At 47.4% G+C, this 26,788-nt stretch overlaps 1 protein-coding gene across 2 annotated transcripts in view; it reads left to right on the top strand.

The window, feature by feature from the left end:
- The window catches only part of Tgfbr2 (transforming growth factor, beta receptor 2), an 88,483-nt gene that overhangs the window by 37,556 nt on the left and 24,139 nt on the right, over positions 1-26,788 (top strand). For both annotated transcript variants that reach the window (XM_087563925.1, NM_031132.4), the window contains 2 exon segments: positions 5,896-6,064; positions 7,838-8,028. In XM_087563925.1, the coding sequence (XP_087420051.1) occupies positions 5,896-6,064; positions 7,838-8,028 (360 nt within the window).

Raw genomic sequence — 26,788 nt, 5'->3', positions numbered from 1 at the left:
TTCCTGGGCAAGAACTCTGCCCAGAAACCTCAGCATGAGTTCCTGTCTGGTTTTCATACTTCCAGTCTGCCCCGTGAATGTCTGACATGACAGCCCCCGCAGCTCTTCGAGCTTGTGCTCGGGCTACACCTGCCGATTCAATATTTCCCCTGAGGGGTTTGAGTTCGTATTCGAATTTGACGAGCTCAGCTTCTAGGCATAGTGCGTTCTGTTCACTGCTTGCCGTGTGTTATTCTTTGAGATGCTTCACCTTCAACTGCATCAAAAGCAAACGGTACTCTTAAGTATACAGCGTCAAGCCAGACATCACAGCCATGTGTGGAGTCAACGAGTTATCAGGTTCTCCCCAAACCTGACCATAACAAAGGGGTGCATGAATTCAGAGTTATGTGAGTAGGGCTGGCGAATTGCTCATTAGATATAAGTCCTCTTTGCACAAGGCCAAAGATCCTAGTTGGGAGAGAAAACCAACTGTACAGAGTTATCCTGTGTCCATGCTAGGGTATGTTGTGCCCCCCTCACACAGACAAGAATAATCAATAGCAAGGAGAAGAAAGTTCACTGTCACAGGAACATGCTTCTGGCAGAAGGTTAAGCATTCGTGACGATTTTCCCTTAACCTTCCAGCCACCGGTAGACACCACTTCAAAGACATGGACCAAGAAGTCCTAATCCCAATGAAAAACTCTGACCCCCTTCTTACCACCGCAGATCCTTAGGCAATGGTGCTGGTCTAGAAATTAATACCCCCATCCACAGTGAGAACTCAGAGCCTCTGGCAGTGATTTTGGGGGGAATGTGAGATAAAGATGCTGTGACCTCGGTGATGGGGTGAAGGTTTTGCTATTACTCAAGGACTGGAGGAAGAGAAGTGAAATGTGTCGTGTTTCATGAGTCTGTCACATGCTCTGACAGCTGTCCCTGTTCAGAGGCCAGCATGAGACTTTCTAGGTGAGAGAGCCTCTTCTTACTGGAACTTCTTCTCAGAGAACACTTCAAATCATTAATTTGCCTGCTAAGGGCAGAATATTCCCAAAGGACAGCCGACTGCCAATGGAAGGTCTGTAGCGATTAAAATGTGCTGCCTTAATATCAGACTGTTTCACTGGACACATGGAGAGTGACTCAGCTATCAGATTGGAAAGCATTTTGAATTTTGATTAGAGGATGTTGAAGAATAAGTTAGGCTGTCTTGGTGGGGTTTGCTGTTATTTATTTATTTATTTTTTGTTTTTTTTTAATGTGTATACATGGGGAAACCGTACAACAAGTGCGTACATACACACACACACACACACACACACACGCACACACGCACACTTACACACACACACCTCTTCTGCTTTATTTTCGAAGTGAGGTCTCTCATCTGAAACTCACCAATTAAGCTAGGCTGGCTGGCCAGGGATCCCAGGTCTCCACCTGTCACAGCCATCCCAGCCATAGAAAGACAGCCATATGTCATCTTAGCCAGTTGTTCCTGTTGTTTTGTTTTGTGTCTTTACATAGGGTCTTGGTGAAGTGGAAACTTGTGGTCTAAGCCTACAGTCTGGGGACTGAAGTCAGGATCTCCTGTTTGCAGTGCAAACAGTGAACAGACTCCACTCCTTCCTCTGGCCAGGAGAAATGTCTTGGGTTCGTTTAGAGTTATATCTTTGTCCCTAGCTGTTGATCTAGATGCATTTCCCGGCAGTGCCATTCCATTGGCCTCTGAAGCACCACAGATTAAGCATAAGAATCACTGCTCGATGCTAAGGACATGGCTGGCACAGGTTCTTCCTAGGGACCGGGACGGGCATATGCAGTTCGACTGCCTCCCTCCACCTGTCCTCACGACCTCAGGAAGTCTTCAGGACACAGAGGGAGGCTTGGGGATTCACCTGTTGCTGCCAGGGCATGTGAACCTCTTGAGATCGTGACCTGAACAAAAAAAGCTGGTGTCGTCCTGCTCCCTATTCCAGAGTGAGTTCACGAGGCTTCTATCAGAACGACGTGAGGCCAACACAACTGACAAATAGTGCTGTAGTCTGAAAGTGTCTGTCCAGCCAAACAGTGACACAAAAAGCCAGAGGGCTGCTGTCACACACGGGGAAGAGAGTATTGGCCTAGAGGAAAGGTTGAAGGTTTATAGGCTTCCGGGAACCCATGATATTGTTAGTGGACAGTGATCTCTGTCAGCTAACCTCTGTCAGGGGTTACCAGGCCAGGGTGAATTGAATCGATCATGCCTTTTGTAAGGTTTTCATAAAGGAACCCAAGGAGGAGGAGAAGGAGGAGGAGGAGGAGGAGGAGGAGGAGGAGGAGAAGGAGGGGGAGGAAGAGGAGGAGGAGGAAAGAAAATAGTCCAACCAAACCTAGACAAGGGCACCTTTTGCTGTAATGATGGGAAAATGAAATAAATAAAGGACAAAGTATGCCCCCAGCTGACACTGAGTATTCGGTCCCCTTACCTACTGCCCTTCCACCTGCCCGCACTTCCGAAAGTGAGTGTGGGGTGCTGTTCGCCTTTCTCTCAAGGGTCAATGGAAAGACTTTCTCAGCCTTCCTTGGAGGGCAGCAGGCATGGTGGTCCGGTCAGCTCAGGCACAGAACATCAGGAGCTTTCTGAGTTGCTCTCCTAGTCCCCCCTCCCTCCTTCCCTCCCCTCCCCTCCCCTCCCCTTCTCTTCCCTCCCCTTCCCATTTTCCTACCCCCTCGCCCTTCCTCCTTCCTCCCTTTTCTTCCTTTTCTTTCTCTCCCTAAATATTTGATGGCTCCTTCTCTTTCTTTCCTCTTAGGCATGTTTTCCAGGCACCAGCCCTAGGCACTCACCCCTGTCCACACCTCGATTTGGTGGCCCCTTGATGTGTGTTTGTCGTGAACTTTTCCCCTCGATTAATTCTAGCTCGGTAATCTTAGTCTCCATTGCACACTATTATCTGTGTAACCTCAAAAAAAAAAAAAAATCCAGAGGCCTGGGGACTGGAGACTGTCCAGGAGTTAAGAGTGCATAGTTTTTCTGCAGAGACTGGAATTCAGTTCCCAGAACTCATAAATCTTACAAGCATTTGTAACTCCATCTCCGGAGGGGCTCCAGCTCTCTCTTCTGACTTTCAGAGGTACCCACACCCACATGAGCATAGAGACATCCATTGCCATGACTACAACAACTTATGTAAGAACGTATTTAATCGGGCTTTAGATGGTTTTAGCGGGCCAGAGTCCGTAATGGTGGAACAAAGACATAGTGGTAGGGTTAGCTGAGAGCTCACATCTGGATCCACAGGTAGCAGCCAGGAAGCACACTGAGATCGCTGGTAGCTTTTTAAACCTCAAATCCCACCACACCCAGTCCCTCCAAGACCAAACTTACCCTCCTCGTCTTTTCCAAAGAGTTTCACCAACTAGGGACCAAGTATTGAAGTCGATGAGCCTATGGGGGCCATTCTCATAGAAACCCAAGGCCTAGGCCACCTTCAGAGCAAAAGCATTCAGCCAGGACATCTGAAATCCAACCAAGCTTTGCAGTTTGTCGTACCGTCTTCTCCACAGTGGCAAAAGCTGCTGACCACCGATCTAGGTTAAGATCTTAAAATGTTAGAAGGCTGAATGGCTAAATTCTGTCGCCCAAAGACTTCATTATCTGTTGAGAAGACCATCGGAGGCCCCCCCTCCCGATCCCTCAGCCAGCAAATAATGTTTATTCCCAACACACCCAGTACCAAGAGGAAAAAATAAATTCTGACCGTAGGAAATACAGTTTCCTATTTCTTTACTTTATTATCTTGTAGGAAAATCTTAGGGATCGAATGAATTGTTTCACAAATGGATCCAAACATAACCATTGCAGAAAAAATAGTATATCATCTATTGTTATGTTGATACCAAATTTAAACAAGGTTCAGAGCCCATTGATGCCTATATTTTTAGCTAAGCAGAGAATGGTCTGGAAGACATTGAGGATTTCAAAATAGTTTCTTACCTAAAAATACACTTCCTGAAATAAACTAGAGGCCTGAAAGGGATGAATGGGCTTGCTTTTTTTTTTCTCTTCTTCTTCTATGTTTACTGTCACCACAAGAAAGCAAGTCTTAAATATATAAGTTTGTATTTTTAGAGACCCAGGAAACAGGTGTTGTGCCCAGGCAACAAAGGAGGTCACAGGGTGAAATGTTGCTGGTACCCTCTGGGCAGGAGTTAAGCTAACATAGGGAGAGAATGTGAGGCCCTTCTCAGACCTCTTGAAGGAGACCTCTTGCAGAAGTCCTTCCCATTTGCCTCAGGACAGGCATCTGTCCTACAGCCACACACAGCCCGAGTGTCCAATCCTAGTGCAGCAAAGAATACGTGTTAACTCCTCTCAGTTTCCCAGAGTGCATAGCAGCCTTGCACCCCATCAACTGCAAGCTGTTGTTAACAAACTCAGTCCTTCTCTGCTTACTGACAACATACCATGTCACCAACTGCCTCCCAGTGCTGCTGCCAGGCCTCACCGTGGTGGACCATACCCTCAAACCATGAGCCGAAGCCTTCCTTCTTTAAGTTGCTACTTTCCGGGGTATTTGGTCAGTGGGAAAAGGAACTAACACAGATTCTATGTGGGTCTATGTGGCGGATGCTCTTTGACACACTGGACCGACAGTGTTTGAACAAGGTAGACGGAGGCTCCTGGAAACGTGAATGTTGGCGGACAGGCTGTATGGGAGCGTGTGACCCACATCGTTTGACCCACAATAAAACAGAAGCTTTAGGCGGTTCCTAGCTGCCCATTTTTGGGATGAAGAGTGCCATTTAATCAGAGACCAAAGGTGGCGGAAACAAACACCGAGGATTAAGCTGATGTGTTTCTAGGGAGGCTGTCATACCCTCCAAGATGAGGACTGAGAGATGACGGAACTGGAACCGGGGTGACTGTCAGGGCCTTTGCACAAGGAATGGTTCCACCATTGCCCTCAGCCCCTTCTTCACTCTTCTACGTGGAAAATTGACTCCACCTTGAGGACCTGCTAGTGGCCCCCTACATCTCTTACCACAACCCCCATCACTTCCTCATCCCTCATTCCTCACCTTGGAGGGGATAGTAGCCTCTCTAGGACCACATCAGCTCAACTGTTAGCGTCTGTTTCTGCCGCCTCTGCATTTCACTGTGGTGGTGACTGCTCTGCCTACTTGGGCAATGACTTTTCTAGTGTCTCCGTCTTAATGTGCACACCTCTAATTGGTTCCCCTTGCCCTGGTCTGATTTATTTACTTGTTTATTTTAGACAGGGTCTGATGTACCCTGGACTGGCTTTAAAGTCAATATATAGCAGAGGATAAAATTGAACTCTTGACCTCCATCCTCTACCTCCTAAGGGCTTGGATCACAGGTTTGCACCACCACGCCCAACTTAGACAGTTTCGAGGATGGAACTCCCAGTTTCATGATTTAGGAACTGAACCTCATACCCAGCCCCAGTGAACCAGAATTTCTTCAAGAGAACCTGGGACACCTAGGGCAGGGGGACAATCTGTTTGTTTATTGATTGATAAGGTTTTCATGGAAAACATGCCTTATGCCCACCGTGGACAGAACACACAAGCTACTGTACATCTGTGTCACCACTACCACACAAGCTACTGTACATCTGTGTCACCACTACCACACAAGCTACTGTACATCTGTGTCACCACTACCACACAATGGGCATGCATGTGTGCGTGCATCCGGGAACTCTTACCTCTGAAGAGAGACCTTTTTTTTTTAAGTACCTTTCTCCATCTTCTTTCCTTTATTTACTACGGATGATCGACACACACGCCGTGTCCTTTGTGCAGAGGTGAGAGGACAGGTTTCAGGAATTGCTTCTCTCTTGGGACCACACTCAGGCCGTGAGAGAGTGGGATAACCTTTGCTCTTTCTTTCCCTCTCCTCAGTTAACAGCGATCTGATGGCGGGTGACAACAGCGGTGCGGTCAAGCTTCCACAGCTGTGCAAGTTTTGCGACGTGACACTGTCCACTTGTGACAACCAGAAGTCTTGCATGAGCAACTGCAGCGTCACCTCCATCTGTGAGAAGCCGCAGGAAGTCTGCGTGGCCGTGTGGTAAGAAGGGGGCCTTTGGAGAGAGGGGGCTTGCTTTCCAGATCACTGTGGACAATGCTGTGACCAAAACCTGGCCAAGGTAGCCTCAGGAGGAAGGCTCGTTTTGGGTTCTAGGGGGATACAGTCCAACACGCAGGGAAAAGACATGGCTGACAGTCCTCTGGTATCAGCATGTGGGGAGCAGACACTGAAGCACCTGGACATCACGCATTCATACACCTGACCTGAGCCTGCTGGGCGTGTTTCCCATTCAAACCGTAACACCTTGTTATCTGTCGTTCTGAGTCGTGTGTGCTCACGGCAAGAGTCACTGTCCGTTGCCCTCCCAACCCCAAATACAGATACCAATGTTCCTGTCCCCCCCCATCAGTTATTAAATATATTATCAGAATGCCTCATCTTGGGGTTTGAATATGAAATGTCACCCCATAGGCTCCTGTGTTTGAACCCCTAACCCCCAGGTGGTTCATTTCGTCTCCCAGCATCCATATGGTGGCTCATAACCTCCTGTATCTCCATTTCTAAGAGATGAGATGCCCTCTTCTGGCCTCCCCTGGCAGTCACCATGAATGTGGTGCACATGCAGGCACTCAGAGGTGCGCAGAAGATTAAAATAATTGGCAAATTAACGTTTAAATAAATGTGATGTGCATGGAGAACCAATCGCCTGGCATTTCTCAAAATATATGCCCTGCTGGTGGCCAAATTAGTCTCCAAACATGCAAAACATGACAAAGAGAGAACCCATTTCCCGCAGCACAAACCACTCCTATTTTTCTGTTCTGGAAAGGAAGAACACCCTGCCATCCTCTCCAGAGTTATTTGTCTTCCCTCCCACCCCTTTCTCAAATTCAGGAACTTGCATTTCTTTATTTAGGATCTTTCTTCCCATTTTGTTTTTGGGACCAGCCATTGGCATGAAATGTGTCCCTGCTCCCACCCCGCACACAAAGAGTGACTTGTGACCATCAGGCAGGAAAAACAGATCATGGGCTTTAGAAATGGCTCGGTAGTCGGTAAAGGATTTGCCGCACAAGCAGAGGACCTAAGTCTGATTCCTAGAATCATCTAGTGCTCTGGAAGCAGAGACAAGAGGAGAGGATGCCCGGGCCTTGCTGGCCAGCTAGTCTAGCTAAATCGACAAGTTCCAGGTCAGTGACAGACAGACGCTGTCTCAATAATCAGCAGGGACATCTGCAGAATAGCACTGGAGATTGACCTCTGGCCTCCACATGCACATGTCCACAGACATGCACACCAAAGGTAAGAAAAAGACCTACAACCATGTCCCTAGGAAGCCTGTTTAAGAACTCTCTGGTTGGTCAGGACACGGACTCTGCCGCACCAGCTAGAGGCACAGCGTGGTCCTGTGGCGCCCTAGGAGTGGGAGATTTAAAATGACCCAGGTCCCCGGGAATTCTCTTTTCCACAGCTTCCCCTCTCTAAGGACCCCAGTAAGGGTGATGCTTCACGTTTCAGGTAGAGCTCTCCCCAAGGAGAGCTGTCTTGTTTATAATCATAAGCAGGCTTTGAGGTGAGCAAAAGGTGGAGGGAGATGAGCGAGGAGAGTTTGGGACAGCTCGAGAATGTTGGGGAACCGGAAGTGACTGCCGTTAGTGGAAACCACTCCTGAGGAATGCACAGACTTGATTGTTCTATCCGGAGACTGGTCATTCATTCTTCCTTCTTTCCATCTCTCTCTCTCTCTCTCTCTCTCTCTCTCTCTCTCTCTCTCTCTCTCTCTCTCTCTCTCGTCTTCAACAAACGCCCCAGGAGGAAGAACGACAAGAACATTACTCTGGAGACCGTTTGCCACGACCCCAAGTTCACCTACCACGGCTTCACTCTGGAAGATGCCACTTCTCCCACGTGCGTCATGAAGGAAAAGAAAAGGGCGGGCGAGACCTTCTTCATGTGCTCCTGTAACACAGAGGAGTGTAACGATTACATCATCTTTAATGAAGGTGAGCAATCATCCCGGGGTCACAGTGTCAGATTTGATCCCTCGGAGCCATCTTTGTACCTGGCCTTGACAAGTAGTTCTTTCCCCCAGAGCAATGGTTCCCCAGGCTCATTCTCAGGACATCTGCAGCAGCTGGAGTTTTGTCAGCCATGTAGTTATCAGTATAATTTAAATTGTATTTTCTCTCTGTGTGTGTGTGTGTGCATAGGTGTGTGGGCGCGTGCACAGTCTATGTGCACGTTTGCACTCACGTGTATGATATCCATTAGTCAGCCTTGGATGTCACTCCTTAGCAGTCATGCACCTTGCTTTTGGAGGCAAGATCTCTTAGCGCAGCATGATCGGTTATCCTGGGCCGGCTGGTCTAAGATTCCGTTCTCTATAGAACTATGGGTAAATAAAGAATGCACTTATGTTACTGAGATACTTTTAGTTAATTAATTGACCTGTATCTTTATTTATTTATCTTGAGACAGTCACTGTGCTGCTCAAGTTAGCCTGAAATTCACCGAGTCCAACCCTGGTTGGCCTCAAATTTGGTATCCTCCTGCCTCAGCCTCCCGAGTACAGGGATTGCAGGCATGGTCACTCTCCGACATCATGGCGGTTTTAGCATTCCTTTACTATAGCATTCCTCTGCTATTTCCTTGAAACAAAACAGCCTATGAGAGACACAGCTGCTGGAGCTTAAGGAGTGCACACGACGTGTCAAGGGCTCCGTGGTCTAGAAAGACCCTCTCTCTGACCCCCAGGAGCTTCCCTCATGCCCTTTGGCACAGTTCCTACTGGGGCTCATAGTCTTGCTTTTTAAAATCTGGGTGGTTTTTTTTCCTGCCTTGCTGTCTTGTGACTGCAAGATGGCACGCCATCTTGTTTTGTGACTTCCAATTAAAATCAATAGCCACGACCTTGACCCAAATCCTTTAAAGTATGCGTGTTGGGTGCCCTCAGTGTTTGAAGGCATGATGTTACTCCAGTGCCTCAACCTCTAGATGTATGTATATATGTATGTATGTATATATGTATGTATGTATGTATTATGTTTGTATGTATAGAAGGACAGATAGATGGACAGACAGACAAAACAGTCAGGTCTCTTTTTTAACCTGCTGCATGCCAGTCCCTTTAGAAGAAGGGACGGATTACAGAGAGATCTTGTCATCTAGTCAGAAAGCCATCCAGGCATCCCCAGCCTGCAGCCTGCAGGCTCCACGCAGGGCAGAATAGCTACGGATAGAGACCGAAGCAGTATCATAGACTTACTTAAGACCTTGTGAGGTGTGTTTCGCGATTTGTTTACTATTTTACTTTGGGCGCGACTGATCGTATGGTTCTCCAGCATGAACTCTGTAGTTCATATTGTCAAAAGGCTGGGAATGTCTGGAAATGTTTTAAAAAGGGGATCTTTGCTTGCTCTGCCATCTCCCCCCCCCCACCCCCCCATGGAAGCAGGCTTTGGGAAGTGTCTGGTGGCTTCAGTGCATCCTGCACTGGCCAAGAGGAGGAGGAGAGAGCGGCAGACACAGAGGGAACACTAGCCCAAAACTGCCCACTCCTCATAGCTGTCCCCAACTCTCCCTCGACTTCTCCGAAGATCTCTTTAGCTGGAGGACCTGAGAACCTACCCAGTGCTCATCCAAATTGAGAATGCAAATTAGAAGAGGGGGTGTCATGGTGGCCAGGTGGCAGCCATCCATCAGGCAAAACCTGATGGGTGCCAGACGGAAGGGTAGTCTAAGGTGTAGGAAGGGAGAGTTCATCAGGAGCGGCTGGCTGTCTTGTGACCGCAAGATGGCACACCAGTTTTGCAAGACATTTATCTGTTTCGTTTCTGGTGTTTTGTATGTGTACATGTGGTGTCTGAGCGTGTGTGTATGCACATCTGCCTACGAGTGTACACATGCACGTGGAGGCCCAAGGGTGACACCGGTTCTCTTTCTCGATCACTTTCTACCTTCTGTGCTGAGGCAGGCTCTCCCTGAACTCAGAACTCACCACTGGGCTTCCTTCCTATCTAGATGAAGTCTTATGTATCCCGGGCTGGTTTTAAACTCGATATCTAGCCGAGGGTGATTTTGAACTCCTGACTCCCTTGCTCCACCACCCAAGTCTCAGGATTACTCTGGGCACCAAGCCTACCCAGCTTTTACAAGTGTATTAGTGATCTGAACTCTGTTCTCTATGCTGAGCGGCAGCAAGAGCTTTATCTACTGAGCCGCGTCTGTCCCCAGCACATCTTGTTGCTGAGGCAAGTTTTCTTGATGACTCAGAACTCAGCAAGGAGGGCGCACTGGACACTGAGCTCCACAGAACCTTCACTGTCTACCTCCTTGATGTTAAAGCAAGTGTTGTCTGCCTTCCAGTCTGTTCTAGCATCTGGGCTCCACAGCTGAGCTCTAGTCAGGCCCTTTGAACAGAGCATCCAGTAGCCCGGGCACCACACCACAGGCACACTGGAAAGGCTGGCTCTGTTTTAATCTGTGCCTCTTTTCTCTCCACCTACCTTCCCCAGTCAAAGGGAGCATGCTGGGTCTAGGATTTCCAATCAAAGCTAACCACAGCCGGATAATATTACAAATTAGGTACGTTTGTTCGTGTTTTGACTCTGGATCACAGCAGGAAGCTGCTAAATGGGAGTGGGAGGGCTTGCAGTGCCTTTCAGATCCGGTGAGACTGGAGGGATCGCGCTCCGAGCTAGTCTTCACTTCCACAGAAAGCTTGCTCAGGGCAGCCTAGCCACGCCATGCTCCCGGCTTAGTGCTGTTGACTGCATCTCTGGGTTATCGTCAGGACTCCGGAGTCCCCGGCAGCTATCACAGAGGTCACCTTTGTAAAAACACTGCTATCCCAGTTAGGTTTGTCTTGCAGGGACAAAGATTGACCAAAAACAACTTGAGGAGAAAAGGGTTTATTTGGCTTCTGTTCCATCACTAGTTCATCACTGAGGGAAGCCAGGGCAGGGAACTGAAGCAGAAGCTATGAGGAGTTGCTTCTGATTGTCTTCCTCTCCCAGTATGCTTAGCCTGCTCTTCTATATACCCAGGACCACCAGAGGTGGCATTGACCATGGTGGGCTGAGCCCTCCGCATCAATAATTAATCAAGACGTGCCCAGAGGCCAATCTAATGGGAGCAGCTCTTCAGTTGGAGTTCTTTCTTCTCACATGCCTTCAGCATGGGTTAGGCTGACAAAAACCAGATAGAAAACTCAAACTAATCAACACAACATTTTTTATTCCAGAAGGAATAAGAGAGTTTATTCTGAGACAAGGAGGAATGGGTATGGCTTGGCAGTACAGATTCAGGTTGGCCTGGAATATATGTTCCAGTGGAAACGGTTACACCAGCCTTTTACAGTTCTAGAACAAAAGACAGCTAAATATTGAGGTATTTATTAGTAAGTACATTGTAGGGTGTAGGGCGAGCAACAGGTGGGCTGGCTATGGCAGGGCAGAGAAATCTGTCCTGATGGTTTCAGGCCCTGGCTGATGCCATGTTAGTTTCTGAGATGCTGAAAGTGAGAGGTCTGTAAGTCACTTCACTCATTCCAAAGGTTCTACCTGGTCCTCAAAGGATGTCGGGTCAGATCCTAGGGTTAGTGAGAAAGGGGAATGAAGATATCCTAAGATAATCTCCAATCTGCACCTGTAGCACTCTAACCCAACCATCAGTCAGCTCTGATCCACTAGTCAACGGCTCTTATCTGCAACAGGGGCGTGGCTTTTCTAGAGAACGCCATCGAGCACTCCTGTCTTACTTGTGCCTCCCTGGTAAGGAGTATGCTTCTGAATGGGGCAGCCCAGCCCAGGATCACATCTGAATGGGGCTCTTGAGCACCATTCAGTGTCTCTAGCATCTGCTTCATCACAGGGCCTTCGGGACACTATACCATGAAAGCCCTTGTGTAGGGTGTGTGTGTAGAGGGGGTGTCACTGACCGTGACTCAGCAGTTAAGCTTGCTTGCTGCTATTCCATAGGACCTACTGGGACTATTCCATAGGACTCTTCGTTTGGACATAGGACATCCTTATGTAGCTCTGGCTAGTTTGGAACTCACTATATAAACCAAGCTGGTTCGGAAAATCACAAGAGATCCACTTGCCTCTGCTTCGAGAGTGCTGGAGTTAAAAGCATCTACCAGCCGCCATGCCTGGAAAAAGAATCCTTTACCCACGATGTCTCTTAACAAATCAGCCAGTCAGTTTGAGGCCAGCCATATTGGCAAGCTCTGGGGTAAATTGAGAGCCTACAGTGAAAGAGTGATGGAAGATGGGTTCCTCCAATGCTCACTCGTGTGTGTGTGTGTGTGTGTGTGTGTGTGTGTGTGCTTGCATGTGCTCACACACATGCCCCATCCCCCATACAAGTGCACACACACTCATACACACACACACACACACACACACACACACACACACACACACACACACACGCACGCACGAAGACTGGTAAGTTCTCCTCTGCCCTGATGTTTCCCCATCTGAACTGCGTTAAGGTGAAAAGCAGTGTGTCACACAGGTCATCATAGCTGTGGTTTGGTATCGTGGGAGAGAAGGCTGTCGGGGACGCTGTGCCACATTAACTTCTGTGCCAGTCACGTGTTTTGACATCGAGTATGGCACGGTCATGTATGGAGCTCATGACTGAGAACTTTGCTGTGGATTCAGAAAAGGAAATTGCAGAAAGGAAAATCTTGTGATCATGTCTGGGGACATAACTCAGTTGGGAAAGTGTTTGTCTACCATGTTTGAGGCCGTGAGTTTGAGCCCCAACGTGACATAATCTCAAGAATGCTGGCCCTCACTTGTAATCCTAACTCCCGGGAGGTGGAGGCAGGAAGATCAGACTCCGAGTTCAAGGCCAGCCTCTGCTACATGAGACCTTATCTCAAAACAAACATGGTCTAAGGAGGTGTATGATTTAGCGTTGGGTGGCTTACAATGGCTCTTTTTGGCTACATATGGTTGTATCCAGCACCTGGCTGGAGGTTGGGTGCTTCTGCTGGTGGAAGTAAGAAGTTCTACATGTTCTCTGCCTAGGGATTGTTGTTCCTCTTTTTAAATGATAATTTATGTTCTGAAATTATAATACATCATTTTCCTCTCCCCTTTCCTCCCTCCAGATTCTCCTGTGTACTCTCTCGCTCTCTCAAATTTCAAGCTCTTTTCCACACACAGAGAGAGAGAGAGAGAGAGAGAGAGAGAGAGCGCATATGCATACACAAAATAAGTAATTATTTTTAAAGAAAGAAACCAGGACTTTCCAAACCACTTCTGACCCCAAGCACAACCTTTATGATTCTGTAGGGCAGTTGCTCTTTGTGTCACGTAGCTGTGTGCTTTGCAGTCCTGCACGCGGCTGTTGCCTGCAGACTTGAGCCATCTCGTAGGTTCACCTGAGGTACTGGGAGATGGAAAGAGAGCAAGGACTCCTAACCACAGTGCTTGGTTTCTTCCTCTCCGATTGTTGCAGAATTTCTTTTTAAACTAAAATAGCCTTTCGGTTTTCAAGCCTCACGCTGGCAGGAAGACAAATGATTTTTTTTCCTTTTTCTCCCCCCCCTCCCCCCAACAGTATCAGACATGTGGTTTCCTGTCTGTGTTTAACTTTGCTAGCAGTGCATCTCAGCCAGCTGGTTCCCTCTGGGCCCGTTGCAGCTTTAACGGTGGGGCTTCACGCCATCCAGTAAGCCCGTTCTGTGTGCACCAGATGCCTTGCACACTTGGCTGGCTTCAGGGCCTTCCAAGCGAGAGCAGTTTGGAAGTGTTGCCCCCTGCACCCCTAAACTCAGGTTGAGGCTGTCCGGCCCCAGCACTGGGCGAGCAGCTTCTTAGAAGAGATTGAGGGTTTGGCCTATGAGGGGGTTTGGGTGTTGTTTTTGTCTTTGTTTTGTTTTCGTTCTCGGTTTTCAGACAGATTCTCATACAGCCCAGGCTGGTTTTGAGTCTTTTATGTAGTGGAGGATGCCCTTGGACTTCTTACCCTCCTGCCTTTCCTCCTCGGGGGCCTAGATGGCAGTCCTGCACCACCATGCCCAGTTTATGACCCACTCAGGATCCAGCCCACGACCTCACGAATGCCTAGCTGGTGCGCTGCCAACTGAGCTAACTGTCCCACCGTCCCAGTCCTGACCTTGGCCTTCCTCTTTCCCTGCCTCTGCTCTTAGGTGCTGAGCTTACATGTTGCTCCACTAAGCCTGGTGTTTGAAGTGTGGGGGAACCAATCTAGGGCTCCCTGCATGCGGGGCTAGCAAGCACTCTACTAACCGGGCTACATCCCAGGCCCCTTAGGTCTTGCACACAAGCCAGGAGAAGAGCTGGGGGCGGGCGCTGTGGTAAGCCTGGGGCTACAGTTTGCCTTCAGACTGGGCCCTCAGTCCTCAGAACAGGCGCTTTTCAGAGGAGTGTTTCAGCATTGAGGGGAAACAAGGGGGAAGGGAAGGAAGGGAGGGTGGGAGGGAGGGAGGAAGGAAGGAAGAGGTTTGAAAATTTGGTTGAGAACAATTGTTCCAATATGTAGAAAATTGTGGGTTGAAATCAGTGCAGGTGTCTCCCGGAAGACAACTCCATCACTTGAATGCTGACCCAGAGCTGAGAGAGCCTCTGACTGTGAACAAACCTTGGCTAGAGAGCCTACCCCAAATCCTCCAGCACAACCGGCCTGGACAAAGAAATATACAAACTGCACCGCAGCTCAGTCAGGCCCAGCATAGGCTGTATGTGAAATAACTCAAGGTAAAACAGCTCCTTTTCGTAAACTGTTCCCCCCACCCCCCCAGGCCGGTGTTCCGAAGGTAGCTATGGTGGTAGTGGGGGCTGTGATCATGCACTTAGAGAACCCTGTCCTCCATGAGTCATCGCGGGGAACAGGGCATCTGGTGCACAGCCTGCCCTGGATGCACCCACTGGATAGGACCCCAGGGCTCGCTATTGCAGTGGCTCTAAGTTTATGTTCCACCCAACTTCTCCACATGTGTCCCACAAAACTCCACGCCTGTGGGTGATGGCCAAATGGCTGCTGGGAAACTGTAGGGGCTACTTTAAGAGCTTCCTGCTGTGTAATGGGTTTTAAGAAAAATTCTCCAAGAAGCTGGCAAAGTCTGTGAACTGGTTTCTATCTGTGCCCAGGCTGACTTCCAGAGGGTTTGCAATCTGAACTCCTCACCCTCCAGCCACCAGGCTTTGAAAGTCCTTCCTGATAGGAAGCGGCTCCTGCCTACTGTTATGTAAACCCTCTGGTTATTTATTGTGCCTGTTAAATATAACAGCGCTGAAGATGGCTCAGTCAGGATAGTTGGTAGGGACCAGGGACAGAGTATCCACATTAAAAACCTGAGTGTGGTGCCCTTTGCTTTGCAAATGCACCCCTGGGGAGGTGGGGCGGAGGACAGGAAAATCCCCTAGGCTCACTCCCTCAGCTCAGCTTACTTCCTGAGCTCCAGGCCAGCAAGAAACACTGATTCAAAACCAGGGTGGATAACTAACTCCTGAGGAACACCTCAGGTGGACTCTTGTCTCATGGGCATGCACCAGCTCCCACACAAACGTGTGTCCCGCCCACACGCGTATACACACTATAAAAATGTTGACTTTTAATAAAACAGTTTACATTCTATAAAAATGGTGACTTTTAGTAAAACAGTTTACATTCGTCTTTCTCGTTTAAGGAAAGATATATGGGCCTGGAAGGACTACGCCGTGGTTCTGAGCACTTGCTGCTCTCCCAAAGGACGCAGGGTCAGTTCTTAGCCTCCAAATCAGGTGCCTCACACCTGCCTGTAACTCCAACTCCAGACAAGCCTAACATAGTATCATTTCAGACACAATGGATCTGAAACTTAGCTGTTACATTTTGCCTGTTTTCCCAGCCAGGCCTATATAACTGACTGGGCTGCAGTGTTCAGCTCCCAGGTTTCATAAATTCCACATTAACTCTGCAGGTCCTGGCTTAACTGGTCTCGGACCTGGTATCAGGAACATTTTCTAAGCCCCCAGGATATCCCAATATGGACCAGAAACCAATGGACTTAAGAATGGCTTTTCTGCTAGAGTCTTGTGTCTTCCTTTGTATTCCCTGTGTATTCCAGATGGAGAGACCTTAGTGGGTAGAGGCCACTCACACAGAGGGGTCCAAAATTCAGTCTATGATTAAGGAGAAAGCAAGCAAGCAAGCCTCATCGACACTGGCCAATCCTGATAGGAACAGGATTGTTTTCAACTAATTATAAGTTAGTTCAGTGAGGTCCTGTGTCTGCAAAGGACAGGCATCCGTGGCTTTAGGGCAAACCTTAAGAGTGTGAATGAAGGGTGTGGTGACAAGGACCGAGAAGGTACCCAGGCAATAGGGCCACAGTTTAGGGCGTGAAGTGTCGAGCATTACCTGGTCCTGCTGAAGACACTGATGTTAGTTACAGGGCACATTCTTTTCCAGTACCAGCCCAGCTCCCTGGAGATGATAACCCACCCCCACCTCCCCACGCCCACGGGCAGGAGACAGGCAAGCAATCAGGAAAACTTGGAGAGACCAGACCAGACCAAGGCAGCTGGGTCACAGCATATCCTGGGTCGGCGAGCATAAAGGAAAGATCCCCAGTGCTCAGGACCCCAGCCCACAGCAGCATGCAGCCCACATTCAAGGTGGCTTTTCCAGCCCCTATTAATCCAAACTGGAACCCTACACACATACACACACACACACACACACACACACACACACACACACACACACACACCCACAGCCTTGTCCTGTAGGAGGTTGTAGAGCCTGCCAATTAAGAGTGTTAACAATAAAAAGGGGTTTCTGGGCATAAACCCTGGGCTAGTAGGTGAAGAAATGACCACGTTCTGTCTCTGTTGGCATTAACTTTGTGGTGAGTACGACTCCTAACCTGGGCGTTTGTGCTGCAGGTGGAAATACCTAACCATGCTTCTTGTCAGGTTACTTTTCCCTGCAGGTCTTCGGTTGCTTCTGCTCCAACCTACTACTCTAGTTATCAAGTTGGTCTTGCTCAGATTTTAACCTAACATGGCAGACTGTTTGAGGGTCTCTGGCTTAAAGGCTAACAGTTCAGGTCCAAGCTGTGCTGTGGAGAATCAGCCCCTTCCCCAATTCCCTAACTGCTAACTCCAATATCAAACGTGTGTGTGTGTGTGTGTGTGTGTGTGTGTGTGTGTGCGCACACGGGCACGTGTGTGTGCACGTGCGTGGACACAGGGTACATGTGGAGGCCAGAGGACAGCATTCCTCATACATTGTCAATCATTTCTTTTTGAAATGAGGTTTCCCACTTGCCTGCTACTTGCGAAGTAGGCTAGGTTGGCTGGTCAGTGAGGCCCAGGGATCCACTCCCCCCCCCCCTCCCCGAGCTGGGGACTGAACCCAGGGCCTTGCGCTTGCTAGGCAAGCGCTCTATCACTGAGCTAAATCCCCAACCCAGGGATCCACGTCTTGCTGTCTCCCTGCCACTGGGGTTGCAAACACAGGCCACCACTCCCAGCTTCTTAATGTGGGTTCTGAGGGTTGAACACAGGTATTCCTACTTAACAATGCAAGCACTTTATCAGCTGAGGCATCTCCCAGCCCCCATAAAGAGTGACTTTGAAACGTCCCAGTATTTGGACTTTGTGCCAAGAACGGCTAAAATGGTCTGCCTCTCTATTATAGCTCTCTGCTTGAGGTTTTGCCCCCACCTCCCAGGAGTAAGCCAGAGGAGGCTTTTGCACTGGACTAAACTTTATTTAAAGGGGAGTCAAGAAGAAACTCATGCAGAGGAGACTGTCCAGTAGGGAGGGGAGCTGAGAGACAGCTCAGCTTGACACATCTGCAGTAGGAATTAAAGTGCACAGGGGGAGGGCCTTTTCCCTTATTATCCTCAAAATCTACCCAGCAGGGGTTGGGGATTTAGCTCAGTGGTAGAGCACTTGCCTAGCAAGGGCAAGGCCCTGGGTTCAGTCCCCAGCTCTGGGGAAAAAAAAGAAAAAAGAAAAGAAAAATCTACCCATCATGCTTAGCCAGCACTGTCGCCACGGCACCCGTTAAAGTCGGTCCTGCGACTCCAGCCAGTTTCCACTCCTGTTGCTTAATTAAAATCATGTTTAATTGTTTGCTTGAATTTGCTTCCTTTTCATTTGAGAGGATGAATGGGGAATCCTATCTCATTCCACACTGCTCTGCTGGTTTAATTGACCAGAATGTTTCTTGGGGGTTGTTTTCTCATTGGGCAGTCCGAGTACAATCGTGCCAGCACTCGGCCAATGATGCCGCCAAGAGACTGGGTTTTAGGAATACACCGTCTCAGGCAGAACAGCAAGAAACCTACTCTAGCTTTGTGCAGAAGCACCTTTAAGGTGTGAAGGAGCCACCTAGGGAAGGTTCAAATGCACACTCAGGCATAGCGATAATTGAGAACAGAGGCAGCGGTTCTTCTTTTCCACGAGCACTTAGCTGATGTGTGCTCATGCTCCTGGTCCGGACCTCACTTTGAATGGGAAGGTGCCAAGGGATTCTGCACCATGACAACAAGGTGCTTAAAGATTCAGGCAATGGCAGCCAGATATGTGAATTGTAGCTGAATATGTGAATAAAATAGCTGAGTGTGCATTCTCTCTCTGTCTCCCACTTTTACCCTCTCTGCCTATCTACCTACCTACCTACCTATCATCTATCTACCTACCTACCTATCTACCTATCATCTATCTACCTACCTACCTACATTCCTTCCTACTTTGCTACTTATTCACACACACACATTCACACACACATACACACACTCACACACAAACACACACACACACGTCTATCTATCTACCCACCTTTTTATCCTCTATCTACCTACCTTCCTATTTAGCTACCTAACCATTTACACACACACGTGCACACACACATATACAGTCTATGAATGGATATATGTATGTATGTGTATATATATATACACACACATTCATACACACATACATACATACACACATATACATGGATATATACATGGAGATACTTAGACAAAAATACATAGATTGAGCAGGACTGTTCTGGCTTGATTTCTAATGTGATAAATGGTGTAACTGAAGTGAATTGTGGAGGAAATGATTTATTTGGCTTATACTTCTAGGGCACAGTCCATCACTGAAGGAAGTCAAGGCAGGAGCCCAAACAGGAACCGAGCAGAGACTATAGAGTAGTGCTCCTTACTTGCTAGCTCTCTGGACCATGCTTAGCTAGTTCTCTCATGCAGCCCAGTCCCACCTGCCTAGGGGATGGTGCTGCCCACAGTGGGTGGGCCCTCCCACATCAGTCATCAGTCATCAATCAAGACAATTGCTTACAGATATGGCCACGGCCAAACTGATCTGGGAAGTTCCTCAGTTGGGTTTCCCTCCCCTCCCCTCCACCAGGTGATACTAGATTGTGTTAACATCAAAAACTGACCAGGACAAGACCAGAGCATTGCTTTTATAAAGACACTTTCAGAACTTGTTTTTACAATTATATTGCAATCAGATGTTTTGTAAAGTCCTGGCTGTTTTTTTTTTTCTTAATTAAAATTGCTGGAAGGTTTTAGAATTCCTCAAAAATATAAATTCTGCATTTATGTATGCAAGTAAACATTCACTCAGTCCTGTTAGTACTGTGAGAACTTTGCACGCTCACTTCAATGATAAAAACCATTAAGGCAACAACAACAAAACTCAAACAAGTTTCAACTCTAGGCATGAGCTCTGGGTAAGTGGGGGTGGGGACAGCAGTCTGAAGCTAAGTTAGGGATCTTGATGAGACTCACGAGGTGTCTGGCAAATGTATTGTATTTCTAGACTGGCGGTTTTAAGATGTTGCCTAACAATAATTCATTGAGCTTGACACCTGTTTTATGTGTTTTTCTGCATTTATATTTCATTGGACAGTCAGAGTAATAATTTACTGAGGCCAAGTATTACTGTCTCAGATACTTTTGTGTTCTAATTTCATTTCTGTTGCCACAATAAAAATACCAGACACCTTCTCCCCCCCGAATTGTGGCAGAAAAGTTTTATTTGGATTATAATTTCAGGTTACAGTCTCTCATTGGGAGGAGGTCAGCTCAGGAGCTTGAGACACATCGTATCCACAGTCAAGAGCAGAAGAATGAATGCATGTGGGCTCCTTGTCTGCTTACTTATGTTCAACTCCATGTCTCTACTCTCATACAGTCAGGACCACCGACCTAGGGAATGGTGCCACCCTCAGTAGGCTGCGTCTTCCTACAACAGTTAATTAAGACAGACAATCCCCTACAGACATGCTTGCGGACCAGCCAACCCTCTGTAGACAATCCCTCATCCCTTCCCAGGTGATTGTAGTTTGGGTCAAGCTGACGGTTAAAGCTGACCAGCACACCTTGAGATGCAACATCTTTGGTTTGTTTTCCTTTTTTTTTTTGGTTCCTATCCTACGCTGAGAAGTGTCCAGTTGGAAATCCCACTTGATACTCTGAGCCCTCTTTCCACATAGTTGCCCCATTTTAGGGGTGAGATATTAGATGTGTAGGTGATCTGTTCCCTTTCATAACACAATCTCCCTAGCACAGAATCCACAAGGTCATCCAAGACTTTCTGCTGTGCGTGTCCCACAGGAAAGGCCAGATCTAGCTGAAAATAAGAAATAATTTGCCAATTTCAGAGTCTGAACAAGTAAATACTTTTGAAAGATAAATATCAAATTTATTTTTTTCATTTTCTTTAATTTTGCCTTAGAAGATAAAGATTAGTATGCCATAAAAGTGTACAGTCTGACAGAAAAACTCAGGAGAGAATGCCCTGCTATACAGTTCTGTAAACAACTTACTTTCTAAATCAAGCCTTGTGCACAATGCAAAGACATATACGCACATAAACACACTCACACACACATGTTCACACACATGCTCACACATGCATGCACACACATGCTCACACACATGTGCTCAAATACACACACACACACACACACACGAGATGAACACAAGTGACTCCCTCACTTCTTGTGTGCTCTGTTATGCCCACCTCTGACACTAGTGTCTGAAAAGAACTTAAAACTGAGATTCTCTAATGGTTTAAAGCAAAATGACTTAGTAAAACCAAACAATGAGGCCAACAAGGCCTCGAAAACACTCTAAGTAGAGGCCTGTGGGTGCTGCTCAGTTGGTAGGCTGTACGTTTAGCATATCCTGAGGCCCCAGGTTCAACCCCCAGCACCACATCATCCATGTAGCATGCGCGTAATGCTACCACTCTGAAGGTGAGGCTGTCAAGGTCATCCCTGGCTACATGTTAAGTTTGACGATACCCTGAGCTACGTGAGACAGGGTCTCAAACGCTAAAGCGAAAAGTAAAAACTAAAACTAAAATTCTAGATCGATTATTATTCATGTCTTGATAGAAGCCTGATGAACATAGTTGAACTTGAGAGATGGACTCCTGTTTTAATATTTAAAGCATTTGAGTCATTCCAATGAAGGCCTTCGGAGGGAAACTTCATTGATGTAACTGTACCGTGGAAAGGGACCTAGGTGGTGGTTCTCTTCTCGCCTTGGTGATCCAGTGCCTATAGTTATGAACACAGCAGGGCGTCTAGAGAGATCATTGGAGAGACCTCACCGACTCTCCAAGTGTGACAGTGTTCACATGTCACCACGGTCATCTGGAGCCACAGGATGAGTAGGCAATTGTCCAGGGAGGAACTGGCACTAGACTGAGATACACCAAGGGAAGGAAGAACACCCTATCCCAAGTCCCTACCTCAATGACGACTTTAAAATTGATTTATTTATTTATACCACACCTGTGGGGGGGGGTGACGTAGCGACCTTTACAAAGGAAGCATGTCACGAGCAGCCTAAACACAATACCTGCCTCTAGGTAGGTAAAACAGAGCCCGACTCAGGGCTGTTGGCAGTAAAGCCATACAGCGCTCACCCATTAGGCATCGCTTAGCACCAGAGCTCAATGTACGCTGCTTGCCTTTCCTGAGAAGAGAATCACAGAGGGCCTCCCACCACAGCACAGAGCTCCTTCCCAGACTAAGCAAAGCTGTCAACAGAAGCCCCAGTTGCTTTGGTGGAAAGCCATACACCAATGCAGGCAGATCCACCTGTGGCATCTGCTCCCCGCGTCCCAGGGAGATGGGTCGATCTGGGTCGATCTGGGTCGATCTTAAATCCGCTGTAGGAAACACCGTCAGACAGGCCAGAGCTAGGATACCTTCTCTTCTTCCTTCAAGGGCACTTTGTTTCTTGTGCGTGTGCGCTGTGGACTAATTGAAGTCAGATGAAGCCTGTAGAATTGCTCAGAGGGACTCGTAAATGCGTCTGAAATATTATAGCGCTCAAAGGCAATGATCTCATATTTTTATAGATGAATATGTATTTCTCTAATAATGCTTGGGCATGATCCAGCAGCAGACCTGAGAAGGAAGGACAGGCAGGATGCCTAAGTGAGGAGTAAATCATGCATTTGTCAAGGTTTCTCTCTCAAATATGATTTGCTATGGAGATGCCTAAAGCCTCAACTGGTGACATAATGGTAGGTACAGCAAATACTGAGAAATAATTCACAATACTTCAGTGCAACACCCACACCCACAAAGCAGCTCACAACCGTCTGTAACTCTAATGCCAAAGCATCCAGTACTTTCTTCTCACCCCCAAGGGCACTGTACACACACACACACACACTCACACACACACACACACACACACTGTATACACACACTCACACACACAAACACACACACATACTGTACACACACACACTGTACATACACACTGTTCACACACACCGCACACACTGTACATACATACACACACCGTACATACATACACACACTGTACATACATACACACATACACACACACTGTACACACACACTGCACACACACTGTACATACATACACACACTGTACATACATACACACATACACACACACTGTACACACACACTGCACACACATTGTACATACATACACACACTGTACATATATACACACATACACACACACTGCACACACACACTGCACATATATTCATGCAGGTACACGATCATACACATAAAATAATAAAGAACTCTTTAAAAAAACAATACGTTTTAGTTAAAGGTCAGAGAAGCTGAGGCCTTTTGCTCATTAAGTTCAAGGAACCACTGAATTGTGCTCACGAAGCCCAGGCTAAGAGTATTTGCTATTGTAAATAGAGCCTTTTTTTTTTTTAAAAAAAAAGAACCTTTAGGAAATTCTACCCAGAGCTGTCTCTAATTTTATGTTATGTTAAAAGAAACCTTTCGTGGAAGATTCTAATAATTTCAGAAGTATGCCCCGAATCCCCATATGTCTGAGGCCCTGGAGCAGTCTCTGGAGTACTGTCTCACATCAGATCCTCTTCTCCTAGCAGAAAAACATGCCTACTCAGGGGCAGTGCCCCACCATGGTTCATAACTGAGAATAAGAATGGTCTCTGTACCTCTGGTGTGGCTCTTTAGATGTCCCACCCAAGAACCTACAGTTTGACTCAGTTAAGAGCACTGGCTGCTCTTGCAGAGGACCAGGGCAGTGGCCAGCACGTATATGAGGGTTCACACTCTCTGTAACCCAGTTCCAGAGGATCCAACACTCTCTTCGGGCTTCCATGGCTACCAGACATGTATTCATGCGGGCCAGTGCTTATACTCATAAGAAAGAAAAAGAATTGGTAGTTATCACCGAGGAGGTGGCCACCAAAATGCTGGTCTCACCTCCAACAAAGACAAGAGCTGTACACATTGAGAGGTTACTCAAAGCCATTCTTCACTGGGTCTCACTAGTGTGTCACTGGGTAATGTTTAGATACACCATGGCATAAGGCTGAGAACCCTGTTCAAACAGAGCTTGTTGCAAATAGGCTTGCTTATTGCCTGAGTCAATCTTGGGAAATTAAACAGCCTGAATGTTAGTTCTCTCTGGGACGTGAGTCTTATTATAAAGCAGTTTCTACCCTGTAGACTCTTCCCGGCAATTAAATATAAGGATTGTGTAAGTCTTGAGAGCTCAGTAGGCATGGGAGTCTCCCTTATTTGGGGATAAGCAGGAAGAAACACTTAATGTAAGTTTCTGAGCCAAGGAGACCCGAGTGAGTACGTGCCCATATCTACCGTTCTCTTTGTCTAGTGGAAACCCAGAGGTCAACTCTGTGGCGTCCCTGGGAGGCTCTTATTTAGATCCAGCCACATCCCCAAACTTCCTTCCGGCCTGAGTTGTTATTGTGACTCCCTCCACCTCCTCTTTGAAGTTTCTAGATTGACAAATGTTACTCGGTCAACACACACACACAGGAGGGAGGGAGGGAGGGAGGGAGGGAGGGAGGGAGGGAGGGAGGAAGAGAGAGAGAGAGAAAGAGAGAAGGTTACAAACTAGGGGCCTTCTAGAACCTTCCTCAGTTACCACCATGTGTTAATTTCAGCTTAGGTGCTTGCCTCAGACTAGAAGAAAGAGGTAGATAGGAATGAGCAAGGAGAAGCTTCTCTGTGAGTAGCTAGGAGTCACAAACAAATCAGTAACAAATGGATACTTTGTGCAGATGATTTAATGAATCAGAGGCACAACTAAGAAGTCACACAGGTAACAGTTTAAAAATACTGAATCATATTTTCTTATATGCGGAAAGAAAGAGTCACATTGGACCAAAGTGAAGTCTCTCCAGATTCTTCTATTGTATAACAGGGTATTAAAAATAACATTTATAGGACAGGGGGGTGGCTGATTTTTTTTCCTATAAAATAGTAGCAGATAGTAAATACTTTTGGCTTTATGGAGCAGAACTGATCTTTATGGCAGAAGGGTCCCTATTAAGAAAATCCACAGAGGGCTTCTCTCTCCCTCCCCCCACCCTTCTGCTTGACAAGTTGAAAGTTGTAGACTTGGAGCAGTGTGAGGGGGCGGTTTAGCTTGATCATAAGACTGGACAAAACTAGGTTAAATCAGTCTGTATTAGAACGTAAGGCTCTATTCGTCTGACAGCACAAACATAGGAAATCATGGAAGTGGCGCAGCCTATGCCAGTGACCAGTATATCCCTGTGGTACTAGGTGACCTGACCATTGCCCTATGGAGAGCCCATTGTCCTTCCTGAGAGGAACGTTCGGTCACTTAGCCAAACCAGTTTGTGACATGGTGTTTTGTGTGGATCTGGCCGAGGAGAGCAAGGACAAACAAGCCCTCCCCATGCAAATGTGTCTGCAGGTAGTAGGGATGTGGGCTGTCATTTCAGTAATTCATCTCTCTTTAATTTTGTGTGTGTCACTGTCATGGCCACCACTGCCTCTGCGACACCATACCCTGGCCTAGCTGGCCTTGTCATGCTCTAAGATGGAGAGAGTCCACTTTATTATCCAAGGTGAATGTGTGTTTTAGGGGTCAGTAGGTAAGCATGTACTGTTGTTGCAGCCGACCTGAGTTCAGGTTCCAACACCCATATCAGGTGGCTCAAAACTACCTCATAGTTCCAGCTCCAAGTAATCCGACATCCTCTTTGGCCTCTGAGAGGTCACCTACACACACACACACACACACACACACATGCACACACACATGCACACACACATATGCACACACACTCACACACACGCATGCACACACACAGGCACACTCGCACTTGCACATAATTGAAAATAAAATAAACCTTAAAAATAAAAACTTGTGTCTTGAAGGCCCCACTACTAAGTTGTCTGTCTTTTGCACTTTGCTAAAGATTTATTTTGCCTTTGTTTTGTATGTGTGAGTGTTTTTGCCTGCATGCAGATGTGTGCACTGCGTGTGTGTGGTGCCTGTGAAGGCCAGAAGAGGGTGCCAGATCCCCTGGAAAACTAGAGTTAGGTTCAGTCGTATGTTGGGACCTAACTCAGGGGCTTTGCCAGCATGGCGAATGCTCTTAATCACTGAGCAACCTTGCCAGCTCTCTTCTTTCCTGTCCTTCAAGTGCATCAATGTATCTCTTCAGAAGACTGCTTTCCTAGTGTGGCTCCTGGAACTCTGAGGTTCAGATTACTTTAGTTTTCGGTGACATCAGACAGAATTGCAGCCTTGGAGTTTGGCCAGTGGATTCAACAAACACTTTGCTCAGAGGGCAGCGAGTCAGAGCGTCCCATGTCTGTGTGTTCTCCCTCCCTTTCTCTTCATGCAGTGTCTCTCTTCAGGTGGCTGGATCAAATGCCCGTTAGGTACCGAATCCGCCTTCTTAGCTGTCTGGCCTAAATTCTTTTCACTCTCCTCTGACCCAGTAACTGAAGTGGCTGACTGCTGTCAATGGAAGAATTATAGGCCCTCTGTCTGTTACCTATGTCATCTCAGTACCTACTACCAACTGCTTTCCTCTCTGTTCCTTTACATAGACATTCTGGAAAGCATCCTCAAATAGGCCCCGTGTTCTTTCTCCCTCTCGTGTGTTCCTCCTGGGCCTCATGGGTGGTTCTCATCTGTCAGAGAACTACTCAAAGATAGTCTCAGCTCCTGTACCCTCCATGTTTCTGTACACGTCCTCACACCCTCCACCCTCAGCCCACACATCGTAGCATATACCTGGCTCCCTTCTGGAATGGCATATCACTCAGCATTTATGTGCATGCCCCGACCGCCCCACTGGGTAGTTTGAGGACAGTGCCATGCCTAATGCCTAGAGTAGACAATCAGGAATGTTGCAAATACAGTGTCGGAGACTCTGGCCCGATCATTAATGAGTACCTGGTGGGCAGATGGACAACACACAACCAGAATTCTGGCATTCGTAT

This window comes from Rattus norvegicus, chromosome 8 (genome assembly GCF_021556685.1).
Source record: "Rattus norvegicus strain SHRSP/BbbUtx chromosome 8, alternate assembly SHRSP_T2T, whole genome shotgun sequence".
NCBI classification, from domain to species: Eukaryota; Metazoa; Chordata; class Mammalia; order Rodentia; family Muridae; genus Rattus; species Rattus norvegicus.
This window is presented reverse-complemented; position numbering and strand designations above follow the sequence as displayed.